Source organism: Nicotiana tomentosiformis, chromosome 6, assembly GCF_000390325.3.
Source record: "Nicotiana tomentosiformis chromosome 6, ASM39032v3, whole genome shotgun sequence".
In the NCBI taxonomy this organism is placed as follows: Eukaryota; Viridiplantae; Streptophyta; class Magnoliopsida; order Solanales; family Solanaceae; genus Nicotiana; species Nicotiana tomentosiformis.
This window is the reverse complement of record NC_090817.1, coordinates 94,391,381-94,408,655: the sequence shown is the minus strand read 5'-3', so window position 1 is coordinate 94,408,655 and position 17,275 is coordinate 94,391,381. Positions and strand designations below refer to the sequence as shown.

General features: G+C 32.5%; 1 protein-coding gene across 1 annotated transcript; it reads right to left on the bottom strand.

Annotated features, from left to right (window-relative positions):
* Positions 1-11,360: 11,360 nt before the first annotated feature.
* On the bottom strand, positions 11,361-13,536 carry LOC104099225 (protein FAF-like, chloroplastic). The gene is made up of 2 exons (XM_009606148.4): positions 13,385-13,536; positions 11,361-13,273 (listed from the first exon to the last, which is right to left on the bottom strand). Exon 2 carries the CDS (start codon positions 13,235-13,237, stop codon positions 11,726-11,728), a length of 1,512 nt encoding a protein of 503 aa, XP_009604443.1. The 5' UTR covers positions 13,238-13,273; positions 13,385-13,536; the 3' UTR covers positions 11,361-11,725.
* Between the last annotated feature and the right edge of the window lie 3,739 nt (positions 13,537-17,275).

The window sequence follows — 17,275 nt, the reverse complement described above, 5'->3', positions numbered from 1 at the left end:
AGCATGCAAGATCTACAACACCATTTCGACTTTTTGGTCATCTTCAATTTTCCCCACATGACATGTTTTTTCACCTTTCTTCGTTGGAGAATGGAGATCATATATAGTAAGAGACTAGAAAACATTAAGGTTTTGACATTTTGGTGTGTTTGGTCGAAAATATATTTTCCCGAAAAATGAGTAATTTTATAATTTATTGTTCCCGTTTGGGAGTGAAGAACGTTTTTCGAAAAATATTTTCTAGTGTTTGATTAGAGAGTATAAAATATTTTTAGAAAAATAAATTTTTATGTTACTCTTCTCACCTCACCTTCCCCTAAATTCCCATGTTTCCTGTACTTCACCCCCCCTCCCCCCTCCCCCCTCCCCCAAAACCATCCTTGGGACTCTATTTTCTGCAAGAATTTAATTATTTTTTTCAAAAAATAATGTTGGAATTTGAGCTCGATAACTAAAAAAATGATATTATTTTTTTTTTGAAAAAGAAAGTATTATTTCTACAACATGAAAAGAATTACTCATTTTGCTGAATGAAAAAAAATATTTTTTCTACATTATAAAAAGAAAATACTCAATTTATTGAAATGAAAGAAAATACTTTTTCTACATCATGAAAAAAATGTATTCGTATTATTGAAATAAAAGAAAAATTCTTTTTCTATATTATGAAAAGAATATACTCATTTTGTTGAAATAAAAAAAAATACGCTATCTACCACATTAAAAGAAAATACTCTTGATAATATTTCTATTTAGGGTGGGGTTGGGTTGGGGAGGGATGGGGGGTTGGGATGGGTGGGGGGTGGAGTGGGGTAGGGGTGGTTTGGAGGATGGGGTTGGATGGTTGGTATGGATGGGGTTGGATGGTTCGTAGGGATGGGGAATAAGGTGGAGAAGGTTGAAAAAGAGTTGTGAAAAATGTTTTTTCTTCTCTTGATAGGGAAAATATTTTTCTTTAATTGGAGGAAAATATTTTTCAAAACAATTAAGCCAACAAAACATGACAAAATTAAAAAATATTTTCCTTCGTATAAATTTTAGTATTCATAATATCCAACATCGATAATGTAAGAAAAAACGCATACATTTTAAAATATTCATGACAAATTTAAGTTGTTAGCTAGATATATATGACAAATATAAGAGATATTTTTGAATTTGAGATAGAATTAAAGAATATATATTTATTTTTTGGTCTAAATTTTGATATCTTATTGGGGCGTTTATACCAACGAATTCTTGTTTACTTAGTTGTTAGTCGGTTCAGATGATATTCGAGAGATTTCCTACATGCAATAGTTTTTGTGGGCCTTGATCTCGAAAATAAGATGATGATGGCTCCTTAGGGAGCCTCTGGCTCAGGATCAGGTGAGAACGCTAGAGGAAGGGGCTTCTATATATATATATATATATATATATATATTTGGACTTCTGAAGCTGAATTTTGAGAGTTGATACAAATGTTTACTTTTTAATATTTGATGATAAATATTCAAGCATCAAAGAATTGACTTACATATTTATATGGGTTTAAATATTATATATTGACAATGTGAAGGGACTTTTATGGTTTTACCTATCAATATAGAGTTTACGTGTGTTTAGACATAGTTGAAGGAAAATTGAAAAATTTTGACGTGCTGGTTTTAATGACTGGCTAATTTTTAGAGGAAAAGAATAACTAAGCATTTATTTACAGTCCATCTTTAGAAACAAAATTGTTTCTTTGACATTAATTCATGTGGTCTCTTTTGTAATTCAAACTTTCGGGTTTCCTTAATTCTAAGAGATAGTTCCTTATTTAGTTTAAGTATTTTTTTAGTAAGTTGCTTAAATCACATTGTTGGTAATTAGTCAATACATAGTAGTGTCTCGTATGACTTTACAGTAACACGAGTTACATAGAGAATACACATGTCCATCATTGGTTGTGTAAGAATTTAATATACCGTGAACTATTTATCTATTTTCTTAAAGTCTTGAGTTAAATACATAGATTCTTACGTAATTTCATCCAGAATAAATATAAGTTAAATCTAATATCTTCCGATAAAAAGAGAAGGAAATTTACTCATTATTTAAAAATGGCATTGTACATTTCGCAAAAGTTCTTTGAAGTACAAAAAATAGACATCCTCTGTAAGTTGTAACAAGGGAGTAGTAGACATCGTGGTAAACTGGTACTTAAATAATTATGTGGAGATGTCTGCCGGTTTGACCATTAATAATATTTTATTTGTAAATACTGAAGTTCAATATTTGCAAATAATAGTTGGAACGTCATCAGTTTCAAATAGTACTAGACTTCAATATTTGAAATACTGGTGAAATGTTGAAGATTTTATTTGAACAGTATTTCAATTAAAATAATAATTAATTTCATCATTTAGCTTCTTTTTCCAAGTGAAATGCAATTTCAACTTAAACATTAAATACTTTTCTATTCAACTTCAATTAAATATTATCCAAAAGGCCGCCTACTTAAAATTCTGCATCTGATACCAGTAGCTGGTTAGTACTTAGTACTTAGTAGCTCCAAAGTGTACTAATACCCTGTACATGCAAATGAGCTACGAAACAATATATGCAAGTCTAATTAGAAGAGTGCTTATTATTTGGAGGAAAATAAATGATGAGTTATTCTTTCCCATTTTTACAACTCTCTTTTACTTCATGGCAACTACATCCAACAAACACGTGGGTTGATGTTGCAGAAATTGGGGGCAAGTGCACAAATAGCCATTGTTATTTAGATATTAGCCATTACTTATTTTATGCTGAAATTTTAAACTAAGTAGGCGTTTGGACATAAGAATTATAAAATTCAAAAAAATGATAATTTTTTTTTCAAGTGAAAATGATATTTGAAATTTAGAGTTGTGTTTGGATATAAATTTCAGTTTGGGTTATTTTTGAAGTTTTGTGAGTGATTTGAGTGAAATTTTTGAAAAACAACTTTTTACCGTTTTTCAAATTTTCGAAAATTTTCAAAATGCATCTTCAAGTGAAAATTGGAAATTTTATGAACAAACACTGATTTCGAAAAAAAGTGAAAATGTTTTGAAAAATCTTTCATCAAATTTTATGTCCAAACGGGCTCTAAAAATCTTAATTTCAGGATAACTCATGATATTTTTTTCCTGAAAATAATTGAACTAAGAAACTAAAATTCAGAACTAATTTTTAAATAGTAGCCCTTTAGAATGGCTACCCATGGGCTAAGCTTTATTTTAAGCTTTAGTGGGCAAACATGGGCTGGCCCAGGCATTAATTCCGATATAACGGCACTTCAGGGATGAAATTACGCTTGTTGACCTTTTTAGGTCCACCATCTAAATTTTAACCCCGATGAAAAAGCATTCGATCTGTCAATAGTATTCGATCGGAATTTTGAAATACGTTGGTTGCAATTTTGGCAATTGTAGCACCAGGAATTCAACCATCACCGCTAGAAATTCGGTAAAAACCAATCAAAAAAACCGACCAAAATTGATCGGTAATGATCAATAACCGACCATTTACGTGTGGACGGTATTTTAGGGATCGGAAAGGAATACCGACCAAAGTTGGTCGGTAATTACCGACCAACTCCAACTTTGGTCGGTCAATTAAATTTTAAAAAAAAAATATTACAAAAAAAACCGACCAAAGTTGGTCGGTATTTTAATTATGCAATCAAAAAATTTACCATCTGGGAATCGAACCGGGGTCTGTACTGTGGAAAAATACTATTCTACCACTAGACCATTGGTGCATTTTGTTTTAAGACTGACTTTTATTTGATTTATACTCTTTAATTGTATTTTCGCACAAAAATAATCGACCAAAGTTGGTCGATTTTTTTAAATGACCGGCCGAATTAACCGACCAATTTTGGTCGATTTTTTTAATATTAATTTTTATTTATTTTAATTGCAAAACCGATCAAAGTTAGTCGGTTTCTTGAAAAATAAATTTTGCGGGACTCAAAAATAGTTTCCCGCATTTTTACACCAAAGAAAACCGACCAAAGTTGGTCGGTTTCATAAAAAAAAAATTTAAAAATAAAATATTTTGAAAAACCGACCAACTTTAATCGATTTTTTGGTTGATTTTTTGACCGACCAAAGTTGGTCGATCGACCTTGATCGATTTTTGCCGAATTTTTTAATAGTGCATAATGTTAAAATTTTTTGGTGATCTGTCAGGACTTTTTGCAAAATCTTGACGGTCACCAAAAAATTTTAGTGCGGCAGAAATTTTGGTGATTATTAAATTGTGCCTTACAACCTGCCAATCGCCATAACTTGTTGAAATTACGGCGAGCATACTTTAAAATTTGATGCCAAACTATTTTATCAAAACTTCTATTACCAAGGTAAAAAAATCAACGGTAACACAGAAATTACTCACTTCAGACTTCTTAGTGTCTAGTTGCTCTGAACTGAGCCGAGCTCAAATGAATTGACTTTTATGTTATCACGTGTGGATCAGCAACCTATAGAAAATATTACTACTATATACATATAATAAAAGCTGATGGTTAGTAAACACATATTAAAATTCAATAATTTTTGTTTCATCAAAAAACAATTGGATGGGGAGGGGTGGTTTGTGTCTAACTATTAGATAATTTTTTATAATTTCTTCAGGAATGTAGTATACTTTTGTTCAGTTGATTTAGTTAATTTTATACCGTTAAGCAAATGATATTTTTGTCCAAAATATGTCATCTCATTTTCAATTTACCCTGAACCCAATAGTTCTATGGTGGAATTCCAATAGTTTTTTGGCAATTGTTTGCTGTAATTGGATCTCCATCATCCCTATTAATTAACTTTAAGAAGAAAAAAAATCTAGTTTTATTGTTGGCAATACATTTCTTTGTGAAAAATCTCTGGTAGACTTCTTATTCGGCTTCAATTGGTGCACACATTCAATACACTGAAGTGTGCATTAATCCATAATCCATTTACTCTCCTCCAAATTTAGATATCAAATTTTGTCTGCAACAAGATTTGAGGTATATATATAGTAATTAATATTTGTCTCGGATCTTTTTATTCATGTATAAATATAATTTCCGCCTAATCAAATTTGCATAATTTAACGTTAACACTCATCTTTAGTAGATTATGCAAAAACACGTAAATCATGCATGTGTCTAATACCAAAGAGAATTAATGTATTTTATTATTATATGATGAATAAAGATAATATCCCAAACAACTTTCTTTGACAAAACCTTAATCGACTAGACCCAATCAAGAACCCCAGCTAACCAAGCAATGGATTATGATGTTCCCAAAAACAAGATCAAACAGACAGACATGACCTTTGCTGAAACACCATTGGTTGAAATGACAAAAAGAAAAATGAGGTAACAAAGAAAAGAAGCATTCACATTTATAATTTGATGCTAGATACAGACAGATATGACCGAGACTCCACCAAGTCAAAGATATAATATGGCTCGTGAGATTTTGTCTAGCTTCTAGCATTGTAAAATATTGAAAGGCTTATAAAAGATGATTGTATATGACACCATTATAAAAGGTCTCTCTTTACTTTCTGATTTTTGCAAATAATTGAAGCAAAACAAATCATTTGCAAAGGGTTTTAACCAATAATGATGTTTCAATATTCAAAAAAAAAAAAAAATTGAAAAAATTATTGGTGTGGCTTTCTGTATTTGCAAAAAAGATTAACTTTGTTGTTTGAAGTATTTGTAAAATATTAAAAAACTTGTTTGAAGAGTACCTCAAGTGAAATAATAATTTTTGCTCGTACATTTTCTACAATTTTTCCTAGTGAAATTTATATGTGTAGATACTCTTTTCCAACTTTAATTTTCGATACTCTTTTTTTCATCTTCAACACATTTATGTCCCAACACGTCCTTCAAGAATCTTGATATCGATTTTTTTAACGGTGATAAATAAAACAAAACAGAAAAATATTGGTTAATTTTTTAAAGTGGTGCTATATAAGGAAAAATGGGATAAGGCACTTAAAGAAAGATGAGGAAAATGACTCTAGCTTTACTCTTTAGAAAAAGAATTAGTGAAATAAATGAGACCAGAGGTTATGGATAAAGAGCATATGGTTCTGTCCACTATCAATTCCAGCTTTATAACACAGCTCTCCACATCACTTCTTGGGCTCAGTCAGAATAATTCTTAGATGGAATAAGTTTAAATTTTGAAAATACAAAAGTTTAACATGCATTTTGAAATGTATTTCGAAAAGGTGAGGGAGTCGGAATCTAAGAAAATACCATCACTAAAGATGGAACAAGTTAGTAAAGTTTTTTAGACTAGTTTAATATGAGAATCTCTCAAGTAGTCCCCATTGTGAACAAGAATAGAAATGGACAATTATGTATCCACTAGAATATATATATTTGGGTCGAGTTCTTATATTTGTGTTAGAAAATTTATTATATATAAAAAATAATTAATTCAAATATTTTTTCTAAAGTTCATAACTTATAAACTCAAAATTCTGAATCTGTCTTTATATAGTAACATTATGAATCTGATAATTATCACATACATAAGGGAATGCTCAACCCCACCCCTTTTTTTCTTTTCTTTTCTTTTCTGTACTGACTCTTGTTTGTATGTTTGTGTGATGTATATTTCATCCACTACGCAAGTAGAAAAATATGCTGCCTGTACTTCTCATACCAAAGGTTTGTGATGCTGAAGTGTTCGAAAACAGAGTGTATACAACTTGAGCGTGATGGCGGGGACAAGATAGCGGAGAGAGATTGGTTTAGTAAAAGGAAATTAAGTTATAGAATGACAGTGGTTAATTAATATTGTTCTACTAATTAGTTGTAGCAAGTTTTTTACTTTATTTTGCATACCAATTAATCATTTTTTATATAGCGAGTTTAAGTTTTTTGCAGTATCAATATAAAAATATCTAAATAATCAAATCACCTAAAGGATTTATTTTATATAACTTATTTTAGTAAAAACTATTACATGGTCATTTATTTTATATAACTTATTTGTGTGTTGATTGTGTTTACAACTTGATGGGCGGATCTACATACTAAATTTGGATATTTCAGCACCCATTAACCTTAACAGGATAAGTATAATTATATAGGAAATTTAAGGTATTTGATATAAAAGGGGAGAAAGCACCCAGTAAATAAAAAAGCTGATGTGTGCTTTGGTAAATGAAAGGCAGTTGCGGCTTTAAAGAAGTGAGTGGTCGGGAATTCGAACACACTTGTGACAAGTTCATCTTATACTTGCTTCCTTTTACTAGGTCCTTTTTTATTTTATCCAGTACCTACTTTTTAATACAAAATACTACTGCTTTATTTATTTTTCAGACTACTTATTCCTTGAATTTTGCTTTACCTTTCCTTTTTTATTTTTCTATTTTACCTAATAATTCTCTATAGCATAGCAAAAAAAGGAGGAAACTCCAAGTTCGACCCCTTTTATAAACTAGTAACAGTTTTTCTAGAGTGGCAAAATTCATCGAAAAAAATTTCTAGAGCCACTTTATAAGAAGGGTGTCAAATAACATTCATTCGTGGGAAAAATATATTGTATATGTAGGTAAAAAATATATTTATATGTATATATATTATGTGTTGACTCCTATTAATTTTCTGATTTGTTTACTTTTATATATTTTGACACCCCTTAATAAAAATTCTGGCTCCGTCACTTGTCACGACCCCAAATTCTCTCCGTAGGATGTCGTGATGGCACCTAGTCTCTAAGACTAGGTAAGCCTATCAATGCGGAATAATAATAAATATATGAAATAAATAAACTACAATTCAAATAATTTCAACTCCCAAAACCCGGTAGAAATAAATCACAAGCTTCTAAGAATTTATTCTCAATATCTCTATATGTCAAGGTCTAAATAAAATATAAGAAAGCAACATAAAATGATAGAAGGGGGCTCCGGAGTCTGCGGACGCTGGCAGATATACCTCGAAGTCTCCGTGCGGAGGTAACTCACTAACGTCTAGGCTGGTAAAATGTACCTGGATCTGCACAAAAAGATGTGCAGAAGCGTAGTATGAGTACACTACAGCGGTACCCAGTAAGTGCCAAGCCTAACCTCGGTAGAGTAGTGACGAGGTCAGGTGAGGCCCTACTGGAATATAATAATGACATGGTAAAATGTTGATCAATATAGTAAAATAAAATGACATTGGAAATGAATCAAATAGTATGTCACATTTAATGACACCAAATAATTACAAATAATATCTCGTGGAATCAAAACAGAATTTTCTTCAACTTTGTGAAAATCACAACAATTAATCGAAGGCAACTATGGCCATAAATCAATATCAACAAGGGCACTACCGAGGTACCGCCTCTTAGTCAAAAATTATAAATAATTTCACAATATCTCATTTTCTTATACCACCGCGGGAGCCTTCACGATTTATTTAAAGAAAATATTTTTTCCGAAATAGCATCCCGCGTTTTAGCCACCCTTATCACACCGCATGACTTCTAGTAGTCACCCCTACTAGCCACGCGTATCAAGCCACCCTTATCTCACCGACATTTCAATACCCAAACCTTATACCACCGCATGCAAATTAATATCACAATATATCACAATTTACACCTCAAGTGCCCAATATTTCAATTTTTCACAATAAATCAACAACAATATTTTGCAATAATAAAGAGCTCACGGATCATGCCAGAATAATCCAACAATAATAGTATTTCCACAATAAAGAGCTCACGACTCCATCACAATTAGTACCAAAAAAAAATCTTATGAAAATATTCAAAAATAAATAATTCAGGAAAATAATATTTCAAAATTTTAATACGTTGCTTCAATATCAAATTTAAAAATGTCAAATACTCCATATTAATAATATTTAATTTAAAGAAAATCAACCTTCAAATAATGCACAGTATAAAAGAAACCAAGTTTCAATTAAACAGGTAAAACAATTAGCAGGAAAAGGTCAAACAAATTTAAAATATATATCACAGATCAATGATGAAGAATATAAAAAGATAAAATAATTTAATAAATGCGCAACAATGATCTACACAATTTAAAAATATAATCTTTCACATTTAGCCCGTGTACACACTCGTCACATCGTGTACACGACTTTCAACACATTTCAATAATCACATTAATAAATTTTCCCCACACAAGGTTAGACAAGTCACTTACCTCAACTTGCTCCAATTTAATCAAGTATTATACTTTTTTCTCGATTTTCCGACTCCGATCGACTCGTATCTAGTCATAATTAATTCGATACAGTCAACAAAAATTATAGAAATCAATTTCATATGAAAATATTATATTTTTTTCAATAAAATCCGAAATTAGCTCAAACTTTGCCCGTGTGGCCCACATCTCGGAATCCGGCGAAAGTTACGAAATATGAACGCCCATTCAACCACGAGTCTAACCATACCAAAATGACTAAATTCCAATAACGATTCGACCCTCAAATCTACAAATCTATCCAAGAGGGTTTTCAAATTTTTCCAACTTAAATCACCAATTAAATGTTAAAAACAGTGATGGATTCGGGTAATCTAATCAAGATTGAGTTAAGAACACTTACCCAAATATTTTTCCTTGAAGATATATCAAAAATCGCCTCTACTCAAGCTCCAAGTTGTTAAAAATGACGAATGGGACGAAGCCCCCCTGATTTTATAACTTACAGATCTGTCCAGGGTGACCTCGATCATGGGGTCCGATCCTGGACCTTGATCATAGGAGTCCGATCATGGGGGGTCCGATTAAGGGGAGTCCGATCATGGTCCTCGACACCGGGGCTCGATCATAGCCATCAATCCTGGCTATCGATCATGACTTCGATCTTTATGGCCTTCGATCACTGGCCTTGGTCATAGCCCTCGATCCTGGGCCTTCGATCACTGGCCTTCGAGATTGCCTTCGATCCTTGGCTCGATTTCTGGGGGCTCGATTGCACAGCAGAAGAAAATTTGCAGCAGCTTTTGCAGCAGCTGTTTAAGTCCCATTTTTGATCCGTTAACCATCCGAAACTCACCCGAGACCCTCGGGACCTCAACCCAATACACCAACAAGTCCTAAAATATCATATGAACTTATTTGAAACCTCAAATCACATCAAACAACGCTAAAATCACGAATCACACATAGATTCAAGCCTAATAAACTTTGAAACTTTCAATTTCTATAAACAACACCGGAACCTATCAAATCAAGTCCGATTGACCTCAAATTTTGTACGCAAGTCATAAATGATATAACGGAGTTATGAAAATTTTCAGAATCAGATTTCGACCCCGATATCAAAAAGTCAACCCCTCGGTCAAATTTCCCAAAAATTTAACTTTCGACATTTCAAGCCTAATTCCACTACGGACTTCCAAATAAAATTTCGATCATGCTCCTACGTCCAAAATTACCATACAGAGCTGTTGCAATCATCAAAATTCTATTTCGGGGTCATTTGCACATAATTCGACATCCGGTCACTATTTGATTCCGGGTATACGCCCAAGTCCCAATTCACGATACAGACCTACTGGAACTGTCAAAATACTGATCCGAGTCCGTTTGCTCAAAATGTTGACCAAAGTCAACTCAGTTGTTCTTTAAACATCTAATTCACATTTTTATCCATTTTTCACCCGAAAACTTTCCGGAAAAATTTTACGGACTGCACACGCAAGTCGAGTAATGGTAAATAGTGCTTAGATCACATAATTAATCATTAAATTTAAAGATGATATTTTGGGTCATTACACCACTTTTCGCCAGTTGCATTTTTCGTTACACCCGTCCATATTATATCAATATGAGTCTTTCTATTACCTTTTTTTTTGTGCCGTCATGTTTAAATAGTTGTGCACTTATACTATGTGATTGATAGTAACTATACGTCAAAAAAGTTAAGCATTCGTAAACTTAAAATCCTAGATCCGCCACTGATCAGTGGGAGCTGTATGCACTTGAATAGGAAGAAGATTGCACCGCCAAAAGTGGGGGAAGGGCCATCTGTAAAATCAGAGTCAATAAATTATAAAAGTAACACCCGAACTATTGGAACTAATGTTTCAAAAATATTTCTATAATATATAATTACATGTAAATTGTGAAGCAGTTCATAAAACCTTAGAGATATATTACACAATCATGAGCTTCTGAAATTTCCCAAGGGAAACCTGGATTGCTTATTCTCCACCTATAGTTATAAAGCATAGGCACTCAATTCCTTCACCTCTGATTGGAATGACAAAAAGCTAAGGACAAAAGGAAGAAAAAAAAAAGAGGAAGAAAAGGAGAATTCCAATTTGATGCTGAGACAGACAGACATAACACACACCAAGTCAAACTTGGCTCATAATTAAGAGTTTTGTCTAGCAAAGTAGCTCTCTATTTTTTATAATATCATCATAAACTAAAACACACAACAGAGGCTTGATAATGGTTTCGAAAACAACTAAAAATCTTCTATATGTTTTCCTTGTTCAATCCACTAAAATCAAAGACATTGATAATTTATCTCTCTCCCTCTCTCTTTGTTTATTTGGCTACAGGAAACTCTTTTTTGACAAAAAGAGTAAAAACTAGACGTACTAACAAAGAGAGGAAAAATTATATTTCTAAATGATACATTACTCCATTTATTATTATTATTATTATGATATTATACTTATGTGATTACATATTATGATCTAATTAATTAACACTGGGATTAGACAAGTGATGATGATTATTAGGAGGTGGCAATGCAGTGAGGCTCCCAAATGAGAAGAGATCTCCTTGGTTCTTTGCATCCTTTCAACAAAGGCACCAAGTTATTGATATTTCCTTTGTTTCCTCTGATTAGCACCAAATCTTTCTGCTCATAAGATGTTATCTTTGTAGTAGTACCGTTGGCATTGGGAGTAGTACTATTGGGGGCTGAAACAACAACCTGCTTGTCATCATTGTAGTTGTTAACAATAGTGGGATTCTTCCTCCAGAAATACTCATAGGCATTGAAAGAAGCTGCTGCTGAAGGTGGATTTGGTGATGATGTAATCAGCTGAGAAATTGGTGGAAGTGAATGAGGAACTTGGGTTATTTCATTCTCTTTGTTTGACCATTTTAGATGATGATTCTTTTTCTCTAGTCCCATTAGTTGTTTCATCATCAATGTTGATGTGTTCACATTCATCCTACCATTTGACAATCTTGGTTTTTGTTCCAACACAATTTGCATCCCTTTTGTCCCATTTTCTTTCTCCTCCACCTCCTCTTCCTCTTCATCTTCATCCTCCTCTTCATATTCATCTTCTTCTTCATCACCATCATCACCATCATAGTCTAACTGAGGTGGTTCATTATATTCAACTTCTTGCATTTCGTCGAACACTTTCTCAAACTCTGCAACTTCTTGATTATCCTCTGTTTCTGAAGTAGGATTAGTGCTGATTAAGGTGAGAAGAAGGCGGCCATCAACGCGTTGGGTACGGAAAAGATTCTGGGAAGGAACTGAAACAGCTTCAAGAATCAATCTACCATTTTGCCTGTGAGATTGCATGTGAACAGAGGGTTTATCCTCTGCAGCCAAGGAAGAAATAGGAGGAGGGAATGACTTAGGAGTAGATGATGATCTTTTGTTATGATTGTACTTAACAACTGGAAATTCCTCAAATGAGTGAGAGATGAATTCTTGTTGTTGTTGATGATCGTCTTTGTCATCATCAGACTCAGAGGGTGGGTAAGAGGAAAGGTTAATTTCAGAGCCAGTCTCTGATCCAAGACTTTCAGTACAAATTTCAAGACTTTTCTCAGTCAAAGAGCTGGATTTTTTTAAGAGAGGGTGAATATAAGGAGGTGGAACTGTGGCTGATGAGTCATCTTTCTTTTGAGTTAAAATAGAGCTCCAAACATCAACTGATGTAATTGGCTCTGCTTTCTTACTACTATTTTGGATTGATTTCCAAACATCATCTTGTCCAAGATTAGCAAGCTCTTCCGAGGAGGCAATTTTCTTCATAGGGGAGAAGAATCCATTTTGTGAAAGCCATTTTTTGGATGACATATCAGCTGAAAGAGTTCTTCTAATGGAAACTACTGCAGCTGCTTTGTTGTTGTCTGATCCAAGAATGGACATTATGCCTTGTTGTTTTGCTTTGCCTGCCTTAGATAATGGGGGTAGTGGTGGGGGTAGTGGTATACCCTTATCTTCCATCTTCAAAGTTGAGTTGAAGTTCTTGATGCTCATTGTTGCTGCTGACATCTTGAGATGATAAAAATAAATAGGAGTGTTTTCCTTCTGCACAAAAGTTATAGCCAATTTATTGAGAAATGAATTAGAAAACAAGTCATATACTATATGCTTAACTAACAAAATTTCAAGTTCCAAGAGACATATGTGTTTGATTACCTTAAGCAAACAACAACATCCAAATGAGGAGAGTACTCAGTGGATGATAGTTGAAAGCTAAGAGAGGAACTGAAAAAAGATAATGAAGATGAGGATATTATGGTAATGCAATATATGTTGTTTTTGCTATGATAGGAATTACAAGGAATGGGGGTGTCAGGGTCTTTATAAGAGTCCAGAAAGGCTATGGAACAATGTGCAAGGGACCCGCCTCTAAACCCACCATGCAAAAATACTCATTTTTGCCTTTACTTTTTTTACACTGTTAACTAGTGGAGTAGTTTTGTTTTTCCAGGAAGATTTAAGTTATTAAAGTGATATGGTAGAAATATTACATTATTAGGGGCCGTTTGTAATTATGTATTAGGGAAAATGATATATAATCCATTGTTTTGTAAATAACTAATACTACTTGTTATTAGTTATACACTATATTCATTACTATTTTACACATAGCAAACTATGACATTAGCAATACTATGATTTTTAATACATGAAGAAGCATGTATAAGGACATAACTGCCTTTTCAAACCCTTAATACACCAATCAAACGGTCAATAAGAAATAATTTCACCATTATTAATACAACTTATTCAATATTATTCTTATACACCCTACCAAACGATTACTTAAAAGTTAAAAGTTAAAAAAATAAATTCCCTAACTTAAAAGTTAAATTATTAAAATATCCTTCTTATTAACTTATTTTATTAAATATTAAAAAAAAGCCTAGGAACAGAATCCAATACATGGCTGTTTTGAAGAGTTGCCACCGTTTCTGATAAGAAAAAAAGTTTCTAATCTTTCATTTAACACATATCACGTAACTGTCTTAGATTCTTTGAGCAATTAGCAAATACCCAAAAACCTAATTACCCTATATAATAATATAAAAAGATTCTAATACCTACAAAGAGAAGCCAAACGGTTTTTATATAATATGAAAACGTTCCCTACACCTGTTTTGAAGAAGTTACTTACGTTTAAAAACAGTCCAAACACTACTATTTTTGAGTTTCTCTATCCATGTCTCTATTATGTTAGTGGAAAGATTGCTATTGAATTTTGGGATCAGTTCGTCGTGAGGGCCAAAGAGATTCTTTACATCAAATTTAAAGACAATTTATCGCTCATTTAAGGTTTGTTCATTCTTTCAATTATTGTTTCTGCAATGTTTCGTGGCTCAAAATAATGAGTATGTCTTTATTTGCTCAATTTGTTTATGCTATTGTCTATAGTTTAATTTTTAGTCTTAGTATTGTTTAGTTTACCATCATATGCCATTTACGCACTCTGACTAATATAATAAACTTTAGCATAGTATTTAAACCCCCTTATATAGTTATTTTGAGCATTTAATCAGAACATTAGAGAATAAACACAGTAATTTAACACCTTTGTAAATATATTTGAATACATTCACAATATTGTTTAGAGAAAAATATTTATTATTTGATCAATACCTCTTTAAATATTTTTTTCCTAATACAAGAATAGTTATGTATAAAAACGCTTTCTTGTGTTGTCTTTCAATTTTTTAGTTTTAATCATGTTGTATGAAATAACACTAAAATGTTATTTAATTTAAGTTAATCAAGTCAAGTCATTTCAAGTTTTTCATAACAAAAGATGATACAGAACACAATTGAGGAGGATCTTATAAAAAATGTAGCATTCTAATTATAAAAATTATAGTCTTTTTGTTGTTAAGTTGACTAGGGTTCCAAAATAAAAATAAATTAGAATTCAAAGGAGTTTTGCTATATAATTGATCAGACTATAATATTTTTTTTGTTAGTGTTGGCCATGTGATAGAGTAGATTTTGTTATTATACGTAAGGGAAGCCTGCCAATTTACTTACGGCAAAGGTCCAAATATATCTCTGTACTTTTGAAAATGGTCTAAGAATACCTCTCGTTATACTATTGAGTTATTTATACCCTTTGCCCAAACATACTCCTGTACTTTCGAAAATGGTCTAAGAATACCCCTCATTATACTATTGAGTTATTTATACCCCTACAGTCATACTTTGAGTTCAAATATACCCCTCATTTAAACGGAGGGACACGTGTCATCGTCTTGTTGGCCAATTCTAAATATTTACTAATTAATTAAAAAGACTCATTATTTGGTACCCGAAAAGTAATTATTTTTTCTAAAAACTGGAAAAAATTGAATTTTTTTTTACTAAAAACTGAAAGAAACGAAAATATTTTTTTTCCAGTTTTTACAAATGAGGGGTATATTTGAACCCAAAGTATGACTGCAGAGGTATAGATAACCCAATAGTATAACGAGAGGTATTCTTAGACAATTTTCGAAAGTACAAGAGTATATTTGGACCTTTGCCGATTTACTTATTGAAGAAATTTGAGTTGGATTTCATATAAAATTTTTTTTTATGTTGCCATTTTTCATTGGCAAAACTTTTGAATATAGGATTTTTTAAGAACTCATAACTTAGGTAGTAACTTGTGTTTTTTTATCGTGGTGCGGTAGGATAGTAGAAATTCTCCTTTGAATAAGAGATTTCGAATTAGAGCATTGAGAATAAAAACTTTTTCGGTAGATAGCGATTTAATTGAAACTACAATAAAACTGTTTCAGCTTATACATGTTAACTCTCAAACTTTGACAGAGTAAATTGTTTTCTTTTTAAAAAAAAAATTGGGAGTCGGTTGGAAAAGCATAAAATATTCTCATTTTTTACGTTTAAATTTCACACTGTCTAAATTTGATGATAGGACATTTTTTTTTTTTTTTTTTGTAATTAAGTAAGTTCCTCATTGACTCGGAATATTTGTCTTATATGGGGGTATATAGATTCCTCATTGACTTGGATTATTTGTCTTGTTTGGGGAGTATATATTATGAAAACATGTCGTTCTCATCGAGTTCAAAAATTAATTAATACTCATTCAATTGCATATTTTTGTCTAATATTGTTGTTGTTGTACCACTTCAATTTTGTATTCGCTTACTGTTGCCAACATAAGTTAAGATATATTATCTTTTTCAGTAAGGTACTGGCCAGTTAAACCAATTTTTGCTTGGTTATCATTAAACTTATGGGTTATAGTAAAAGGGGTGAGCTCTTATACTAAGGGATGAAGAGAGGTAAAATAGGTGAAATGATTAAGTTCTGAATGTGTTGGACATATTTGTACCAATCTCTTTTTGCATGCTTTCAATTGATCTATCTATTAAATACATTTTCACATTTTGAGCACTTCACCATCAGGTTCAGTCACGATAGAAAAGACCAAGATATTATTTTACAAAATTGTATACTATATAACTTGGCATACACGTAACACACGTATCGAGAAACTAGTACTAATAGAAATATAAAGGGAGTGTTAGGCTAAAACGGCCCAAATATACTTTTAACATGGTGTGATATTGTCCGCTTTGGGCCAAGCCCGCACGATTTTTCCCGAAAGGCCTCACACAACTAAGAGATCCCTGCACCTTATATGTAGGCTCCCAATCTTTTCGGCTACCAATGTGGGACAATTCACATGTCACTTCCTCGAACTAAGTTCCATGAGGCCCATTGCCACGATCCACGGGTCAATTTCCGAGATTCACAGTATGCCACCCACATTGTTAGAGTATTATGGTAACCGAAGCCCGCAACTAGCTTCTTCTTATATGCGCGCCGCCCCGCACCATCACTTTTTTATCTCCATACTCGTCCCGCCAAACCTTGGCTCTGATACTAGTTTGTTAGGCTAAAACGGACCAAAGATACTCTTAACATGGTGCGATATTGTTCGCTTTGGGCCAAACCCGCATAGTTTTTGTTGAATATTGAAGTTTTGAGGATTAACAAAGTATGACTAAATGTTCAAAGAACCAAGTCCTCAACGTAGATGCTTAACTG

Coding starts and splice junctions, on each gene's coding strand:
- LOC104099225 (XM_009606148.4), bottom strand. CDS start 13,237: ATGTCAGCAGCAACAATGAGCATCAAGAACTTCAACTCAACTTTGAAG.